The following is a 20,668-nucleotide window of genomic DNA, read 5'->3' as shown; positions in this document are numbered from 1 at the left end:
CTGTCCCAGCACTCTTATAGGGGTGAGCCACTGCGCCTGGCCATCTTACATTTTTTTCTTCTCCCTTCAATTGTAAAGCCATAAATTGGTAATGAAAGCATTTAAAACACCTGAAATTAATAAACATTTGTAAAATAACTATTAAAACAATCTATGAACCACACGAATAGCCTTTGATTGCTCCAGCCTGGCTTTGACTATTTTGAGCTTTCTATGTTACAACAGACCTTTACTTATACTGTAATTTTTCCTCTATCATTCTGTAAGTTTTGCCTTTCCTGATTGCCTGGATAGTCTTTAGTGGATTTACAGCTTGGTGACAGCCTAGAGAGATTTTCTGTGGTCAAAACATGATTAAATAGAGATTTGTTGGTCAGAAGATAACCATGAACCATAATACCCACAAGGGAAAGATCCAGATGCAGTTTTGGGTGGGTCGATGGGGATTTACCTCATATGCTTTCTTTTATTTCACAAAATGTGTTCTGTTCTTTACTTTTGTATCTGTAGGAATAGAAATGGGAATGTGGCCTCTAGGGTGTGCTGATGTATGTTTAACAGCTGGCTTTCAAGGAAAAAAAAAAAAAAAGATCTGATTTGTAGTGTTTACTAATTTTTTTGGTGTAAATACTCCCACCATGGCCAATTTCAAACTACCAACTTGACAGCACTGAAGGCAGAAAAAATGTTCACAGTTGGCTCTTGTAAGCCAGTGCAAGCTTGCTCCAGCACACTACTGGACTAGGAATGATCTGCCTGCAGCCAGGAATGGGAAAATACCTTGCCCATGACAGCTTAAGGTATGAGAGGACAGAATTCTACAAAATACAGAGTTTTTACTTTAAGAAAAATGGATTTACTCATCTACAGTCTGTTTATTTGTAGACTTCGACCTTTTTCTTTTGAATTACTGGCCGTATGAGTATGCATTATATAATAACCTTAGCATTGTAACTTCTATTTCTTTATTCATAAGCAATAACAGTTTCTAAAACTGGCTTGTATTTGAGATTGAAATGATGAGAATCATTTTCAATCTAATTTTTTTTTTTTTTTTTTTTTTTTTGAGATGGGGTCTCACTCTGTTACCCAGAGTGCTGGAGTGCTCACTGCAAGCTCTGCCTCCCGGGTTCACGCCATTCTCCTGCCTCAGCCTCCTGAGTAGCTGAGACGACAGGCACCTGCCACCAGGCCCGGCTAATTTTTTGTACCTTTAGTAGAGATGGGGTTTCACCATGTTAGCCAGGAAGGTCTTGATCTCCTGACCTTGTGATCCACCCGCCTCAGCCTCCCAAAGTGCTAGGATTACAGGCGTGAGCCACCGCACCCGGCCCAATCTAATTCTTTATACCATGAACCAAATAAATTACCAGTTTTATTTCAGGATATTAGTATAATCTGCATTCTAATATATTTCATAAAAGAAAATATTTTATTTCCATTACATAGGCAAAGTTTTTTTCCCATATCAAAGCCAAATATTGTGATGTACTAACCAATAATATATGTAGAAAGAATAACAGCAAAATCTTATTTCTTTATATAATTTAATATATACCCTATTAACACCAGTGTGCAGATGTACAGTACTGAGAGTATACTAAATAGTATTAAAAATTACTTTAAAAATGTTTTCAACATTAGGTACTGGTGGAACCAGAGCTGTTATTTTGTACATCATATCGTTTATGTGTTGCAAAGGAAAAGTAAAATTTCCAGTAGCATTAGAAAAAAATGTACTGATATTTTATGTAGATATACAAAATCTCATGACATCTACTGAAAACCTCACAATTCTATTGTGCACTAATAAAAACACCTTTTCAAACAACTTGCACTTATACTGAGTTCATAAAGGCTACTATAAAAATATTGCAAACGCAATAACAATGATATCGTACAAAGTCTTTTGTTTTTTAAAAGTCAAATTTTAAAAGGACTGTATTTATATAAATGCGCAATACTTTTTAGTGACCCTAACATTTTTGTTTAGGATTATCTGATTTTAGAAAACTAAGTTAAATGTTTTTCCTTATTTTCTGTTTCAGAATGAGAAGACACTAAGAATGCACAGAGGTTTAGAAATAAGATTGGGTAAAAGTTTTATAAAGTGGGATAGCAAGCACTCTACATGTTTTACTTGTTGCCCTACCAAAGATACAAATGCCTGACTGCCTCAATTTCTGAAATTTAACTTGAATTCTAAATCTTAACTACCCCCCTTTCCTTTATAATCTTTGAGATGAAAGTGTAAAGATTTTAGGTTCTCTAACAAAACCCAAAATATCACTAAAGCCATTCTCCATTTTCAAAGAATATTTAAAGAAATGCGTATTTCAATATAAAACCTGAAAATGCTGAATTAAGACACCTTAATAACATGGCTAGGCAATTACTGATGTGACTTTAGCCTTAGAAAAAGATTATCAAAATTGGCTAAGTTCCAAATGTAAGCATTTGGTTTTATACTGTTAATATTGTACCTTTCTGATATAGATATCAAAGAAAAATGATCTGATTTTTTTTCCTGAAAACAACAGTAAAATGTAAATTTTTTGTGAAAAAAATCCATGTCAAGATAGGAAATACATTGTTTCAAAACTCAGAATAAGTGTTATGAAAGAACTATAAAATTATAAATTTCTAAAAAAAATACACTGAAAATGTCTCTCTAGGAAAAAATATGCAACTTGTTAGATACAAGAAAATATGGCATTATCATAGGGTGCAGTCAACTAGGCTATGAGACTTTAAAAACTCACAAAAAGTAATTAGCACCAAAATTGTCTGAAACTTCAAATGATATATTAAAGTAGGTCTAGGTCCAAATGTTACATTTTAAAAAAGTTATATTTAACCTGGGAGCTTTCCCCAGCAATAATAAATATATTATTTTCAACCTTTAGAAAACGTTCTATCTTTACTGATTTTCATCACAATATTAAGGTAGTGTATGCTAATTATCATTTACCTTAGTTTAGGCTGGGTAGGGACAACTGAAATCCAAATATTTCCCAAATAATATGAGATTATTTGGTGGGGAGGGTGAGTGGGGACAAGTTTTCTAAGTGAAACTTACTTTTAGCTTGTTTCATACTTTTTCTTCTGAAATGTTTTATTGGAACTCTTTATAAGAACTATATTGCTTGATTTGAATTCCATGTCCTGTTATTTTCCCTGTTCACTTTCTGGTGGTGTTACTTAAGATTTGGCATGGGGATAGAGGTGTATAAAGGAAACAGAGATCATAGTAGTGAAACAAGAGTTTTGAATAAGCTAATGTATATTCAAAATATATATTCAATGCTGTTATGATCAAGAGTTTAGTTTTAAGTGACATCCATGTATAAATTTACTTACAAAACAGCCAGCACACGATTTGAAACAAGGCAAACTTTTTCGGTTGTCAAAAAGTGAAATATATAACTTCTTCAATTACATATATGGCTACCAAATGTCAAACAATTCAATTCGGCCATGTTTTACTGTTGCACATAAATAATAACAAGGCAAAGAACAGCAACTAGTCCAAGGGCTTGCAGGCCAAGGAACCACAGCATAACCCAAAAGAAAATGACTATTACTGGTTCCACTATTCGTTCTCCAAAATACATCCTTGTGAAGCCCATGTTGATAAGGTTTTTGTTCAGTTCACCAAAAAGTGTTCCCATTTTCTTGTAGTCATCTCCAACAGGCTCACCAGTGTGGTTCTGTGAGTCTTCAACATCCTTTAAAAAAAAAAAAAAGACAAAACATGAACATAACATGAGAAATATGTAAACGTCTTTAAGAACCTTAGTTCTTCATCTTCCAAAGTGCTGGGCATACTTCTGATAATTATTCTACAAGTACCTGTTAATACAATGGGAATGTTCTTTTTGATCCTGGAATTGCACAAAAATGACTGCTTAAGTGAAGAATCATGTTTGTATCTCTTGTGAGTGACCATGACTTCAGAACACCCTTTTCTGCCACCCTCCTGTTTTATGAGGCAAGGCCTGACTGCTCTGTCCTGGTAAGATTCTTTTTAGACGGTTCCTTTGACACTAAGACGTTAAGAAACTGAGCCTCAGATGACCAAAGCATGTTTGCTGTTATTATTGAGCAATCCTCAGCCACTACTGCTGTGATCTTTGTCTTAGGCTCAGCTAAGCAGACTTCAGCGCAGGCCCTTGCATAGTTTCCTGTTCATTATATAGATGCCCTAAATGCCTCTTATTAATTTCATCAGGAGAAACAAATAGTTTTAATACAAATTTTTTTTTTTTTTACAATAAGGCCAAATGTCTACCCAGTAGTTAGTATCCCAGAAAATGTCTACATGCACCCAATTATACATACCTAAAGTATTATTTCTATTATCTTCCAGTTGTATTATAATTAAGGCCATGACAGTAAGCTACTGTCTCTTGGCTTCAAACCCACTCTTTGGAATTCTGCAAGCATTTCTGTCTCCCTGTTAGGCTCTGCCAATAGAGGGACCAGCGTGACACTTCACAGGTAGAGAAGGAAGAAGGAATTTGCTGTTTCCTTCGGATGGGTTTCTTAATCCTGTTAAGTCTCACTCTAGCAACAATTCTTCACTCTGACAGCAATAGTGCCTGCTAGTAGTAGCAGCTGATTGCAATTTGGGGGTTTTCCAACACTTGTAGAACCAATCTCAATGTGCCTTCTTGAGATGCCAGCTCCAATTACTGGGTGCTTCTTCCTCAGATACCTGGTTCCCAGGTCTATAGGCTCCCTCCTCTGAACTCAGAGAAATCAGCACCAGGCAAGCAGTGACCTGTTCTCGAAAGTCTGAATTTCAGTTCCATGGGGGCCTTTTTGAAGCTTCTTAGTTTCAGTAAGTCCATCCATCTCTTTTTCTTTCTGCCCAGTCCTATGAGTGGTTGTCTTGGTGATATTTTAGTGCAGTGGTTTTTAAACTTTAGCATGTGTTAGAATCCGCTGGAAGGCTTGTTAAAGCACAGCTTGCTGGGCCTACTACTAGAGTTTCTGATTCAGTAAGTCAGGGGTGAAGCTTGGAGTCTGAGAATTTGCATTTCTAGGAAGTTTCTAGGTGATGCTTATGATGCTGATCTGGTGACCATGCTTTTCCAATACCCAGTTAACAATTACTTATATTAAATTATCTTTGTTAAAATAATTGGTATAGTTTCTCTCCCCCTCCCCCCGGCCCCAGACCCTAGTAGAATCACAAAAGAAAAACTATGTCATGTAGGTGAGATAATTATAATTTATTAAATCTATTTTATTTAGGAGGCATGATTCAAATAATTATTGAATTATTTGCTCATAGTATGTACATGATGGAGAATTTATTATATGTTTAAAAAGCCTTTAGATATAGGGCTTCACATAATAAGTATTAAATACCATTAAGTATGCCGTATAGGCCGAAGGAAAGCAAAATTAATTATCTTATAAAGGAGTGTCACAAAATCATCTGCCACAAAGAGCCAATGAATTTGAGGAAGTTTTAAGACATTCTTCAAACATCTGAATCAAACTTACATTCTTTTAGTAGAAACCAAAGCTTGATCATTTCAGTCATCGATCAGTAAGTAATTAAAAATATTTTTTTCATTGAAGAAATGGCTATATGAAGCCTTATTTTCTATTGTACACATAGAGTTTAAAATAAATCTTTAAGGGAAGAGTGAAAAAAATCTAACTTTTGTTTAAAATAGAAAATCAGACAAAATGATTTTCAGTATGACTTTAAGAAATGGGCTTTTCCCATATACTAGTAATTTATGTACAGTAATGAGTACCAAGGGGGACTGATGAGGTAGTAGAAAAATGAGACTCACTGCAGCATCTTTGTTGAGTCTACATCATGTGTTCAAGCCAGATTTACTTTTGAGCTATACTTTTATATAATTTTTTTTTGAGACAGTTTTGTTCTTGTTGCCCAGGCTAGAGTGCAATGGCACAATCTCGGCTCACTGCAAACTCCACCTCACACTTCAAGCAATTCTCCTGCCTTAGCCTCCCAAGTAGCTGGGACTACAGGCATGCACCACCATGCCTGGCTAATCTTTTGTATTTAGTAGAGACAGGGTTTCACCATGTTGGTCAGACTGGTCTTGAACTCCTGACCTCAGGTGATCCACCTGCCTTGGCCTCCCAAAGTGCTGGAATTACCAGCATGAGCCACTGTGCTGGCCTATTTTATATAATTTTTAAAATTACTTTTGGATTTTCACTTCTATCAGAAAAAGAGTGAGAAAAACAAAATGTTGTAGAGTTACCTAGGGAGTTCACATCCAGGCTGCAACACTTTAACTGAGTGACATGATCTTAGCCAAATTACTTCACTTTTCCTCAACTTCAGTTTTCTAATCCATAAAATGATTTATGTGATCCTTTTTTGATACTGATAGTTTTAAGTTATAATTTGTGGATCTTTTCTTTTTTAAAAAAATTGATTTCTAAATTATTTTTTCCTTCACTGATATATTACGACTGGGTCAATTTTATGTTTCTTGTACTTTGATATGATCCATAACAATATACTACATTAAAAAAAAACCCTTATTCTTGCCTAATATTAAAGCTTTCTTTTCTTTAGGGTAGAACTTGAAGAGTCCTCGATTTAGTATGTAATTCTGCTGATCCCTCATCCCTCTCTATTTCTCCAGTGTTTAGCATGTTGATACTGTTTCTGGCCTTTTTTCCTTCATTTTTTATTAAAGTTCTTAAAAAAATTTTTTTTTTTTACTCTTCCCAATTTCTTGTAATCTACGCACTCATTGTACTTTGGGGTTTTTTTGTTGTTACTGAAGCTTTTTAAGACTTTTTTTTTTCAGTATTTTTGTGGTTTTAGTACGAAGAAAGTACCCTAATCTGGATGTGGTAGGTACTGTCTGAAGGTTTAAATTCTTTGTAAAATAAATTAAATCTACAAATGCTTGTGGGTTTTCCAGGGGAAGAAGGAGGTGTTGCAACACTTAAATCAAAATAGAGAGTTAGTAAATCAGGCCAGGTGAGGAGACAGCAATGCTCACATTATCTCAGATCTTGAGATCAGCTGGTGGGATTGAGACTGGAAGCTGAAGACCCAGTAAGGACAGGTCTGGGCAAGCTGTGGCTGTTGCAGCCTGCTTCTTCTTCTTTTTTTTAATTATAAAAAAATTTAAGCACACACAAAACTAGAGAAAATAGTATAATAAGCCTATATACGTATCAACCAGATTCAGTAATTTCTAAAACTTTGCCACCTTACTGAAATACTTCTTAATCTGGGTAATCTGATGAAGAAGAAAAAAGTTTTAAAAAAAATCACTAGGCTAATGCCTAAAAGTAACGTATCTTCACAAATGAAGTTCTGTAGAAACATCAAATATATCCAGCAATGAATTGGATAGGGGGTTCAAACAACCCTAAAGGAAGACATTTAAGAATGTGGAAAGGGTGTCAGTTTCCAGGCAGGCAAAAGAAAAAAAAAAAAAGAACGTGGAAAAGGAAAATGATCAATATTCTTCAATCAGTGAGATTATAGTCAATCTCATTACAGTATTTTATGTATCTAGGATATCCTCTCAAATAACACAGTTCTAAAGGATACAAAGACTGGCGTGTTGGTAAATGTTTAACAATGGGCTTTGTTGGGGGTTGGGGGAAGCTCTATTTTACAGCGTTTGCCAATTCTGTTGTGATTTCCAATTTCTGTAGTGTTAGTACTTCCACTGTGGCCAATTTCAAACTATTAACAGCCAGCTCACAAAGTTCCTGAAAATTTAACAACTTGCTTTTTGATGACTGGTAGGAGCCAGCACCAGCACTTCACTGTAGGAATAAGAGATACTTGAAATAAGTTGAGGTAAAGGCCTGCATGGTGATAGTCGATGAGTTTGATCCCTCCCTTCTTTCCGCCAACTGGTGCATTTCTATTTTTTTTTTTTAAGTTTACAAAATTGACAAGCTGAGATAATTAAGTAGAATTAACTTATTACAAATATATTGCAAGCGGGTAAATTGTATTAAGAAAGGACTATATTATGACTTGAGTTATGAGATACAATGAAATGCATGTGGTGTCACAAAACTACTACAAGTAACAACATATTGCTTTTTCTGGATTGTCTCATGCAGCTATCAAAAGGTCATCCGATTCAATTATTTTTAGAAGTTCTTGTTTACAATAAAATTTAAACCATCTGGCTGATTTGTGAGGAAGAGGGCTCTCTTGATGCTCCCTAGGTCAGTGAATGGCACCACCATCCATATGCCAGATCCAAAGGTCAGAACTCTAAGGCATTCTTGACCCCCTCCCTCTCCCTCTTCCCCATGACCCACATCCAGCTCATCACCATATTCTCTTTGTTTTACCTTCTAAATATTTCTTTAAAGTGTATATACTATTCCATCTACTGCTATAATCCTAAGAGTCTACTAAGATCTCTTGACTATTCCAATAGTTTCCTAACACTGCTACTGCACAAGTCCATTAGCTCCCCTATAATCTATATACCACAATGTAGCCACAGTGGTTCTTTCCAAGTGCAAATTCAATCATGCCACCTCCATCCTGCTTTTAGGATTAAGGCCAAAATCTTTAACATGATCTATGAGGCCCTGCTTAGTCTGGCTTCTATCTGGGTCTCTGGCCTCATTCTGTCATCAGCCTTCCTGTCTTTATTTCAGCCACAGAGGTCTTTCAGCTCTTGCTTGCCACAGGGATTTGCAGGTGCTCTTTTCTATGCTTAAAAAACTATTTCGTCTCTCCTTTGCTTAGTTAAGGCATCCTCTCCTTTTGGTCTTAGCTTAAGCTTCAACTCAGTCTCACAGCATCAGGTAATGCTCTTTCAATGCATTCTGACTCAATGCCAATGTGTGTTATTATTTGATTAATGTCTACCTGTACTATAAACTTCATGAACTAGGAGCAGTATTTATTTTTGCTGGCCACTGATATCCTCTGATATGAATATGTAGCAAAGGCTATGTCCTGAAAATAGCAGCATATAGAAACATCTCAATAAATATTTGTTGAATAAACAGGAAGAAATTATCATGTGTTTTTCTGGCAGGCATTAGAGAAGTATTTGATAGATTTTCTACATTGCTCCTTTTTTTTTTTTGGCCAAACCAAAGATGGGCACTATTTTCCAAAATATTATTTACTACAGTAATCTGAAAACAATGTACATGTTTTTATGGGATTAGCAGTATTTCTCTTGTGGACATTACTTAGCATCCAGTCTTCTTTCCTCTTCCCTATTAGAACCTTAAATCCAGCCTTCATTCTTCAGGTGAAGTGAATTCTACCTACTCAGTTCCAGAGATGATTCTAAGAGTAATTTTCTCTTTACTAGAGCTAGTTTTGGAAAGGGTATGTGATCCACTTTGGAACAATGACTTTTGCATGTCTTTTGAAAAAATTATTCCTAGCTCTTTTGGGTCAACTTTGGAAAGTGATCCTTATTTTCTTTTATTTCTCCACATATACTCCTCAAGTAAAGAGAACTTGTACTTAATATTAGTTTTCTATTGCTTCCATAAGAATTATAAAGGTAATGGTTTAAAACAACACAAATGTATTATCTTACAGTTCTGTCTATTAGAAGTCATGTTGGCAGGACTGAATTTCTTCCTAGAGGCTCAAGAGAATCTATTTCTGTACTTTTCCAGTTGCTAGAGCTGCCCACATTCCTTGGCTCCTCTTCTTTCATCTTCAAAGCTAGCAGTACTGCACCTCTTTGACCATTCTTCAGTAGTTAACATTTTCCTCTGACTACAGTGAAAAAAAGTTTTTTTTTTTAATTTAGAAACTTTTATAGCAATTTTATACCACATCGTTTTTACTATATTTTACAAATGTATCAGTCAGCAATGAACTGAAAAACAAAAACCTAGTTTTCGCCACCTTTTGAGAAACACTGGTATAATGAACACCTGTATTTTTTACTGCCTACATTTAACTGTTGTTAACAAACACAGAGAAATATAGAATTCTTCATAAATACTGTATAAAGAGGACACAAAATTAGGGGCCTCAAAAGTTTTAATTTTAAATTATTTCTTTAGCTCTTTTAAAAATACTTTCAACTTTTATTTTAGATACAGGAGGTACATGTGCAGGTTTGTTACAAGGGTATACTGCATGATGCTGAGGTTTGGGGTATATATTCCATCACTCAGGTAGTGAGCATAGTACCCAATAGGTAGTTTTTCAACCCACACTCCACTTTCTTCCTCCACCCTCTAGTAGTCCCCAGTGTCTACTGTTGCCATCCTTATGTCCATGAGTACCCAATGTTTAGCTCCTACTTATAAGTGAGAACATGTGGTATTTGGTTTTCTGTTTCTGCATTAATTTGGTTAGGATAGTGGTCTCCAGCTGTACCCATGTTGACTGCTACAAAGGATATGACTGTTCTTTTTTAGGGCTGTGCAGTATTACATAATATATATACATTATGTAATATATGTGATATATATATATCCACATATATATATATATATATCACATTTTCTTTATGCAATCCACCATTGATGGGCACCTAGGTTGATTCTGTCTTTGCTATTGAGAATAGCACTATGATGAACATATGAGAGCATGCATCTTTTGGTAAAACAATTTATTTTATTTGGGTATATATGCAGTAATAGGATTGCTGGGTCAAATGGTAGCCCTGTTTGAAGTTCTTTTTTTAATATATATATATATTTTATTATACTTTAAGTTCTAGGGTACATGTGCACAACGTGCAGGTTTGTTACATATGTATACATGTGCCAGGTTGGTGTGCTGCACCCATTAACTCGTCATTTACATTAGATATATCTCCTAATGCTATCCCTCCCCCTTCTCCCCACCCCACTACAGGCCCCTGTGTATGATGTTCCCCTTCCTGTGTCCAAGTGTTCTCATTGTTCAATTCCCACCTATGAGTGAGAACATGCGGTGTTTGGTTTTTTGTCCTTGCGATAGTTTGCTGAGAATGATGGTTTCCAGCTTCATCCATGTCCCTACAAAGCACATGAACTCATCATTTTATATGGCTGCATAGTACTCCATGGTGTATATGTGCCACATTTTCTTAATCCAGTCTATCATTGTTGGACATTTGGGTTGGTTCCAAGTCTTTGCTATTGTGAGTAGTGCTGCAATATTGGACCTAAAACCATAAAAACCCTAGAAGAAAACCTAGGCAATACCATTCAGGACATAGGCATGGGCAAGGACTTCATGTCTAAAACACCAAAAGCAATGGCAACAGAAGCCAAAATCGACAAAGGGGATCTAATTAAACTAAAGAGCTTCTGCACAGCAAAAGAAACTACATCAGAGTGTTTGAAGTTCTTTGAAAAATCTCCAAACTGCTTTCCACAGTGGCTGAACTAATTTATATTCCCACCAATAATGTATAAGCATTCCCTTTTCTCCACAGCCTTGCCAGCATCTGTTTTCTGACTTTTTAGTAACAGCCATTCTGACTAGTATGAGATGATATCTCATTGTGGTTTTGATTTGTATTTCTCTCATGAGTGATGATGAGCATTTTTTCATGGCCGCTTTTATGTCTTCCTTTGAGAAGTGTCTGTTTATGTCCTTTGTCCTTTTAAAAATCGTGTTATTTGTTTTTTGCTTGTTGATTTAAGTTTCTTACATATTCTGTATATTAGACCTCTGTCAGATGTATAGTTTGTGGAAATTTTCTCCCATTCTGTAGGCTGCCTGTTTACTCTGTTGATAGTTTCTTTTGCTGTGCAGAAATTCTTTAGTTTAATTAGGTCCCACTTGTCAATTTTTGTTCTTGTTGCAATCGCTTTTGGGGGCTTAGCCAAAAATTCTTTGCCAAGGCCGATGTTGAGAAGGGTATTTCCTAGATTTTCTTCTAGGATAGTCTGAGGTCTTACATTTAAATATTTTGATCTTTGACAAAGCAGACAAAACAAGCAATGGGGAAAGGACTCCCTATTTAATGGTGTTGAGGACTCCCTATTTAATTGGCTAGTCATATGCAGAAGAATGAAACTGGATCCCTCCCTTTCACCATATACAAGAATTAAGTCAAGACAAATTAAAAGTTCTCTGTATTTAAGAACCCATGTGAAATCAGTTTGATCCACCTGGATAATTAGGATACTCTCCACATCTCAAAGTCCTTAAATTTAATCACATCTGGAAAATTCCTTTTGCCATGTAAGATATCATATTCTGTGGTTCTGAGGATTAAGATGTGGACATCTTTGGAGAGACCATTATTATGCCTAGCATAGTATTTTGGTATAAAATTATTTCTTTATATATCTATTTTCTGTCACTAGCTTTGAACCCACTAACGGTATTAAGGGCAAGAAACATGTCTTACAAATTTTACATTAGTACTTTGTATATTGCACTATGCCTGGCCCATCATAGACTCATAATAAGTATTTGCTGAAGGAACAATGGAAATATTCTACAATAACATACTATGCAAAAAACCCACCAAAATTTAAAACAAAGAAAACTTAAATGAAATATCAATATTCATTATATTCTCCCATGAGCATAGTTGTGAATTTTTTCAATATTTTTCAAATATTTATAAATTCTAGACTAAATTACAGAATATGACAGCTGCTAGCTAAAATTTACATGCTCAGCATAATTCCTAACCCACTGCGTTTTAAGAGCAGACACTAATACGTACAGATGAGCTCTTGGGGGTCTGATTCTCTCTCAAGATGCTTGTAATTTTCAGAGTAATAGTAGTGGTAGTGCTATTAATGGCAGAGTAGGAAAGCCAACCCAAGTGCCTCCTATGTAACATGCATTGTGTTTTACATGCATTATCTTGTTTGATCTTTGCAACAATCTGTAAAGGAGGCACTATTATTTCCCCCCATTTATAGATAAGGAAACTGTAAAGTTTAAGAGGAATTAAATGTCTGGACACTGACCTATACTTAGTAATTGAAAGATCTATGATGTGAACCTGGATATTCTTACTCCAGGGGACTCACCATTAATCCCTATACTGTACACACCCTCCAGTTATTATTACATTAATAGCTAGCATCTAGTTAATGCTGCTTAGTTTTCAGAGAAATTTTATGTATTCCACCTCTGAAAAGATAAGCTATATAAACACACTTTCACTTTACAGAGAATGAATACATTTTACACAGCAAAATGAGTATCACTATCTTTTTTCCTTTACATCTTTTCTCACAGTTTACAGAATACCTAAAAGTATTCAAGCAGAAAAGTTGCTCAAATTCTTATTTTCGTCCTGTACAAAAATTTAAGTAAAGCTATTTGCAGCAAGTTAGTACATTTTCATGCTTTTAAAAGTAGTAATGAATTCAGATTCAAATGTGAAAAAAAAGGCTCAGCAAGAATGAAGAGATACGTGGTTGGCAGAATTGCAATAAGACAACAAACAAAAAACCTCCCCAACAAACAATAAGCAAACCCATAAGACTTCACATATAAACCAGTACATGAGTGCAGAAATATAGATGGAGCTTTTTTCCTGTTCTAACATTAATCACTTTTGTCTTTGCCAAAATTTATTCTTTGTATGTGAGGTCCCAATGGAAAAACATTTGTCAAATGTACAGTTTCCTTTGTGGTTATACAGAGAGTACTGACTACGACATGCACACGAAGAGTATTCTCACCAAAGCAGTGATACTCTTTTTTTGGTCCATGATTAAAGACATACATAAAAATAGAGGGGTGTTCTAACTGATTCAAAATCCTTCTTAAAAGATACCCCAAATTAATGATGAGAAATTAAAGGTAAACCCTTAAGTAATCACTGGATTTTTGAGAAGCATCTTCAAAGATAATTAAAACACAGTCTCTTACTTTAGAAATTAGGAATGAACAGGTTAAGTCCCATAGCCCATTAACAAAAAACCAAGGCTTTCGTAGCAAACAGGACAGATTCAAATCCTGCTCTGTCATGTATCAGCTGTGTGACATTGGGCAAATTACTTAACCACTGACTCTCAGTTTCTTCACCCATAAAATGTGTATAATAATACCTACTTTAGAGTTGTTGTGATAAGAAAACAGATAAAAGCTTTTTGAATAAGCACTCAATATATGGTAATTATTATTACTCTATTTTTGGCAGAATTTATATCTTGTGATTTTTACTTCTATTCTCTATTGTACCATACTGCCTGAGATAATTAATGCCTTAGTGATTATCTTTCTCATGATAATTAAGTTCAGTTGTATTTTTTCTAGTGTTACGACAATTTAATTATATAGAAATTGAAGTGGGATGTTTTCTATGGAACATCTCTACCCACAGAACAATTTGTGCACGTTAATATTGGTAGAACCTGCTTACTCATTTTGGAAAGGGCACAAGCTACATTCTATAAACAGGCTTTTGCTGAGTGAGTTGACAATTTAAGATTCACTTATAACTGTCTTCCTGTGTCCAGTATTACATGTTGTTGTGTTAATGCATATCATTACATATGCAGTATTGAAAGTCTGCTGTTTTTGCCTGTCTAGTATATATACCATATATTCTCCTTGATTTAACTTCGGGGAAACCACACTTTACCTGCTCTTAGTCCATGTGTTGGTTGAAGATGTCTCCATTCCCCAGCTCCAAGCCTGCCCAATAAGAACATTTCATTTTCTTTTTTTTTTTGAGATAGAGTCTCGCTCTGTTGCCCAGGCTGGAGTGCCATGGCATGATCTCGGCTCACTGCAACCTCTGCCTCCCGGGTTCAAGCGATTCTCCTGCCTCAGCCTCCTGAGTAGCTGGGATTACAGGCACCCGCCACCACACCTAGCTAATTTTTGTATTTTTAGTAGAGATGGGGCTTCACCATGTTGGCCAGGCTGGTCTCGAACTCCTGACCTCAGGTTATCCACCCACCTCAGCCTCCCAAACTGCTGGGAGTACCGGTGTGAGCCACCACACCCGGCTGAACATTTCATTTTCTTGGGCACGTAAATGCAACTCAAGACAGGCCAATGAAAGCTCTAGCCAAGACTTTTACTGCAACTATTGAAAAAGAGACAGGTTTTTTGTGTGTTGTTTTTGTTTTTTGTTTTTGCTTTTTTGAGAAAAAAACAAACTGTAGTTAGATAGCTGGTGAGTTGTAGGCCATCATATTACTAGGGGGGAAAGCTTGCTAAGAACAAAGCCAACATAAAGTAAAGCCAAGAAATGGATAGAGACGGTTTCATTGACATAATTTAAGTACTCAGATATAGCTAGCATAACTACTTTTGGTCTTTTTCATAACATAAGCCAATAAATTCCTATTTTCCAAAATCTAGTAGGAGTTGGATTTTTGTCACTTGAAACCAAGAGTTCTGACTATAGATGATGATAATAATAATAGCTACCACTAATCAGAATTCACCCATCTGCTAGATATTGTGGTAAGCACTTTACACATTCAGCCAGGGACTAGTAGCTTGGAGATTCCCACTCTAGCAACTGACAGAGAAATGCCTTGGGCATATACACAGTTTTTCAGACTGCCAGGGATGACAGTGATGTCACTTTAAAGCCTGGTTTCCAAGGAGTAAGGGGTCAGAATAGTTTATTGTTCAATTGGTTTCAGTCAGATGTTGAATTTAAGCCCCTTGTGCCATTGAGGCTATTGTCCTGTGTTGATGGGTCTATGTACAGCATGGAGAATGCTTTCAAGTCTACCCCGTATCCTACCATAATTGCTCCTGAGTGGGTGCAGCCTAGCACATGAGCCCTGCTTTCTCGAATTCTCACAGTTGACTTTGATCCCAGGAAGGCTCTTCTTGGCTCCTTCCTTGGTTCTCTCTTTAAAACTTCTGGCTGCTGTGTTGTTTTGACGGTGCCACTAGTAATATGTTTTGATATATTATGGAGCTATCAGCCTCCTATTAATTGCTCTTCACCAAGATCTGTATTGCTTTCAACAACAAACTTAGCCATGAAGTTCTCCATTCCCTTTCCCAAGTAAACGAAGTCCTCTCAGGGAAATCTATGGAGCTCTTCACTCACCTGCTTCAGCCACCCAAAGTGCTGGGATTACAGGCGTAAGCCACCGTGCCCAGCCAGATCTGCCTTTCCTACTGGGCAGGGCTCCTGCACCATTGCACCATTCCCTGGGGTGACACCCTGCTGTAAAATTAGACACTTGAGGTTGGGGAGCAGCCCCTGGTTTTCCGGGTTACCTCTCCTGGGAGGGAACCTCTGCCCTACAGTGAGGGCAGGGAGGGGAAGGTGGGCCTCCGTGTTCTGGACTTGCCGTGCCTCGCTTAGAGACTGGTTAGGGGAAGAGAGACTTGGTTGTCTCAGCTATACCTACCTGGAATTGAGATTCCACAACATGGAGCTAGGAGGAGGAGGGGCGGAGAGCTGAAAAACACCAGAGGCCTACTCCTCCAGGGTGAAACTGTAGCCTGAGATTTAGTATATTTTCTTGAATGAATAATTCTATTTGCTGTATACCTTGAGGATGGTTCTTGGAGACTTTAAAAGATTGTTTTATTTTGTTTTGCTCCATAATTTTCAACAGTTAAATTGCTGCTTTGCTGAGGAGACAGTCTGCTGAATTCCTTACCTCATTGTTCTGGAAGCCCTACCTTGGTTATTTCTGGACATTACTTTTGATGGTGAACTGTGAGACAACTTCTGTGAGGCTGAATCAGAGGACGCTGTATGGTAGGTAACTAGTTCTCTGGAATCAGTCCTGGGACCGTGAGCACCTTCAAGAGTGTTTATTATTCTTCACATGTACTGTGATCAAACTCTCAGTATAAAAGTTTGACTTATAAGGATCCATTTAATCAGGCAGTTCTTACTAACGTTAAAAAAAGGCTTTAAATATATACTTGAAGTTTAAATGAATTTTAAAATGGCTCCCTTTTTCTCCTTCTTCACTATCCTTTCACACATATCATTAAGTGGGCAATTTTCCATCATTGTGCAGTAGCCTACCATGTACTTTAGCTGGTAATTAACTCATTTTTTCATTAAGCCTAAAGAAAGTTAACCAGAAACCCAAATCTCAGAATAGTCAGTCCTGTTTTTTCCTTAGTTGCTTTCAATACATTAAATGTCACACTCAAACCTATTTTTTAGAAAAACTTTTAGCACAATTAAAATACTTTCTATCATTATTTATAACTCTCTGGGGAAGTTCTTAAAAAATGTAGAAATATAAAAAGTAAATCAAGAATGCTCTGTAAACATTAAAATGGTCTCCTCCTTCTATGGCCCACATTAAATCTCTGGCAGGGCTGGGCATAGTGGCTCACACCTATAATCTCAGCACTTTGGGAGGCCGAGGTGGGCAGATCATTTGAGTTCAGGAGTGCAAGACCAGCCTGGGCAACATAGTGAGACCCTGACTCTACAAAAAAATACAGAAGTTAGCGGGGTATGGTGGTGTGTGCCTGTAGTCCCAGCTGCTCAGGAGGCTGAGGTAGGAAAATAGCTTCAGCCCAGGAGGCAGAGGCTGCAGTGAATCAAGATCGCACCACTGCACTCCAGCCTGGGTGACAAAGCCAGACCTTGCCTCAAAACAAACACAAAATATCTGGCAGCCCAGAAAGAAAAAAACAGCAAATAAATAAACATATTAACGCATAAATGAACAAATAAAACTGTGTTGTCATTTATATTCAGCATAACATTTATAATTATTTGGCTTTAAAAACACTTTAGAACCAATTCAACAAACATTTTTTCTGGTACCTATAAAGTATTAGATAAGTAATATTACATCCTTAACTTTGAGAAGCTAATAATCTAGTGTGGAGGTTAACATTTATAAACAAATACATATATTTTAAGGCAAAATGTGATCAACATTTAAGAGCAGCAAAATGCTTGGCATTTAGTTCAAAAAAGGTCAATTTGGTCATAAACTAAATCAAAAGAATTGGCAAAAACCCACTAATGCACTGCTTTCAAATATTTAAATGATGTTTTTAAAAATGATATGGTGTGTTTAACTGCTTTTGTATTATTATATAAAAGGATAGCTGGTTATAGCACTGATAAACCACAAACCGATTCTGTGGTTTACAAAACATCTTCACTTCAGAATTTAGTCACCTGCAAAGACTGATTTCTTGCTTTTTATTCCTCTTCATCTCAAAGGTTATCCCTATGTAGATATGCTCTGAAATATGTAAGCCTTGAAAACAACAAGCAGTGTTTAAATGAAATTTTTAACTTATTTCATGACACATTTATTAATTTAAAAAATGAACACTAATTGAATAGTATGTGCTGGGCAATGCTTTAAGTACTATGATCTTCAAAACATAAAGGAAACTGAGGAAGAGAGATTACGTAATTTAGTCAAGATCCCTTAGTAATTGGTGGAATCTAGACACATTCAGGCAATCTGGCTCTAAAGCCTATGTTCTAAAGCCTACACTATAGGCTTTGTTATAAATATAAAATCAATCTTGTGATGATTCACATTCTAATTGTTTCAATGTATCAGTTTTTAAAAAGCAGTTTAGTTATACTTGTCTTGATTCACTTACATCAGCAAAAATAATACTTTTTTTGAATATAAACTCAAGATTTTTTTTTGTTTTTGTTTTTGTTGAGACAGAGTCTCACTCTGTCGCCCAGGTTGGAGTGCAGTGGCGCGATCTCGGCTCACTGCAACCTCCGCCTCCCAGGTTCATGCCATTCTCCTGCCTTAGCCTCCTGAGTAGCTGGGACTACAGGCGCCCGCCACCATGCCTGGCTAATTTTTTATATTTTTAGTAGAGACGAGGTTTCACCGTGTTAGCCAGGATGGTCTCGATCTCCTAACCTCGTGATTCGCCCGCCTCGGCCTCCCAAAGTGCTGGGATCACAGGCGTGAGCCACCGCACCCGGCCATAAACTCAAGATTTTATAGTCTTCATAATAAAACAAAAGATGACACTTAGAACTGAATCACTTGGGCCTTTCTTTCCTTATCTCCTCCCAGTTCAAAATGCTTGCATCTTTTAATAGCCAGCATTCTCTTAGATCTGCAGTTGGCTCAACACACTCAAGCCTTAGCACAATCATCTTTGTAGTTTTATTTCCGGAAAATTGGCTTAGCTTGTCCCCCATAGTCACTCTGCTTCCTGTCGTAACACCGCTTTCCCTGGGCATACGGAGAATCCTTGCCCTTCTTGTACTGTGTCATTTTGTGGGGTTGGTGCTTGCCACACTTCGTACAGAAAGTCCAGCGGGTTTTAGGAATGTTTACCATGTTTGCAGGAGTGCTATCGGCACAGAAAGAAAGTAAAAATAATAATTTTAAAATGGTTTTGTGGTTTTTGCATTTTTTTTCCTGTACAATAACAGTTTCTTGTTTTATACACACATCTGGCTCACTGTAGTATAGCACCTGGTCTCAATTGTCATACTTACTATTTGACCAGGATTTTAAAAATTTCATCTTTTCTTAAAAATAAAAAACAAAACCAATCTCTAACCTTTAATCCCATTCCTACCCCCAGAAGAAAAGAAAAACTATAGAAGTTGGCACAAAGACTAAGCACATTGAGCACTTCAAAGGTGGGCTTTTTTTTTTTTCCTATTTTTAACTGTATCCAGTTAAGAGAGAAAATGTATCACATTTGGCCAGAAAATAACCACTTGTTTTCCCCTGAAATTTTCTTGCCTTAATACTATAGTAGTCCCCCTTATCCAGTTTCTCTTTTCCTAGTTTCAGTTAGCTGCAGTCAACTGTGGTCTGAAAATATTAAATGGAAAATTCCATAAATAAATAATTTGTAAATTTTAAATTGTGGGCTATTTTGAGTACAGTGATGAAATCTCACACCATCTTGCTCCATCCTGCTCGGTACATGACTCATGCTTTTGTCCAGTGTATCCATGCTGTTGACATGATCCACCCATTAGTCGCTTGGTAGTCACCTCAATTATCAGATCGACAGATCACAAGAAGGGTGACTATGATACGATAAGATTATTTTGAGAGAAAGAGAGACCACATTCATACAACTTTTATTACAGTATATTATTATAATTGTTCTAATTTATTCTTATTGTTGTTAATCTCTTACTGTGTCTTTAACTTACAAATGAAATGTTATCATAGGTATGTACACATAGGAAAAACAGTATATATAGGGTTCAGTACTATCATCAATTTCAGGCATCCACTGGGGGTCTTAGAATGTATCCCCTGTGGATAAGGGGGGACTACTGTATGTGCTTAATAACTAAAAACAAAGAACAATGAACTTCTAACATGAGCGGAATGTGCTCCAACGATCATGGAAAGGCTGCCTTTATAGATAACTTCATTTTAAACTAAATTTAGTTATAGAGAAACCAAAAGAAGGAAGAAGAATGACAGAAAGAAATTAGTTTGTAGTGAGTCTCAGAGGGATTTTAGACTAAAAAATATTTTCTCGCCAAAAAACTGGAATTTTGTTCCACTTAATCCACTCTACCATCCCACTTAACCTCTCCAAAGAAAGGCTTTTTGAAAAATGCCTTGTTACCTTCTTATAAAAGGTCAGGAATCTCACATTTGTGAAACACAAGTAAGACATATTATCATACAGAAAGGGAAGATAAACAAATACATGACAATACATACCAAGAAAGAAGCAGAATTTTAGAAGCCTCTGGATTAGTTATATATTTAGTCTTTTTGGCTTCTATTTTCTCCTTGCAGTTGAGAATACTTAGTGTCTACCATTTCAACTATGAATTCATAGCTACGTTTTCTCCCC

General features: G+C 36.4%; 1 protein-coding gene across 1 annotated transcript in view; it reads right to left on the bottom strand.

Annotated features, from left to right (window-relative positions):
• Positions 1-1,355: 1,355 nt before the first annotated feature.
• FAM241A (family with sequence similarity 241 member A) overlaps positions 1,356-20,668 on the bottom strand; it is a 43,342-nt gene continuing 24,029 nt past the window's right edge. The window contains exon 2 of the mRNA NM_001243959.1: positions 1,356-3,728. Within this exon, the coding sequence (NP_001230888.1) occupies positions 3,483-3,728 (246 nt within the window). The 3' untranslated portion in view covers positions 1,356-3,482. The remainder of the gene's footprint in view (positions 3,729-20,668) is intronic.

The sequence above is a fragment of the Pan troglodytes genome, chromosome 3, assembly GCF_028858775.2.
Source record: "Pan troglodytes isolate AG18354 chromosome 3, NHGRI_mPanTro3-v2.0_pri, whole genome shotgun sequence".
Lineage (NCBI taxonomy): Eukaryota > Metazoa > Chordata > Mammalia > Primates > Hominidae > Pan > Pan troglodytes.
The sequence above is the reverse complement of the archived record's forward strand: the minus strand, read 5'-3'. Positions and strand labels throughout refer to the sequence as shown.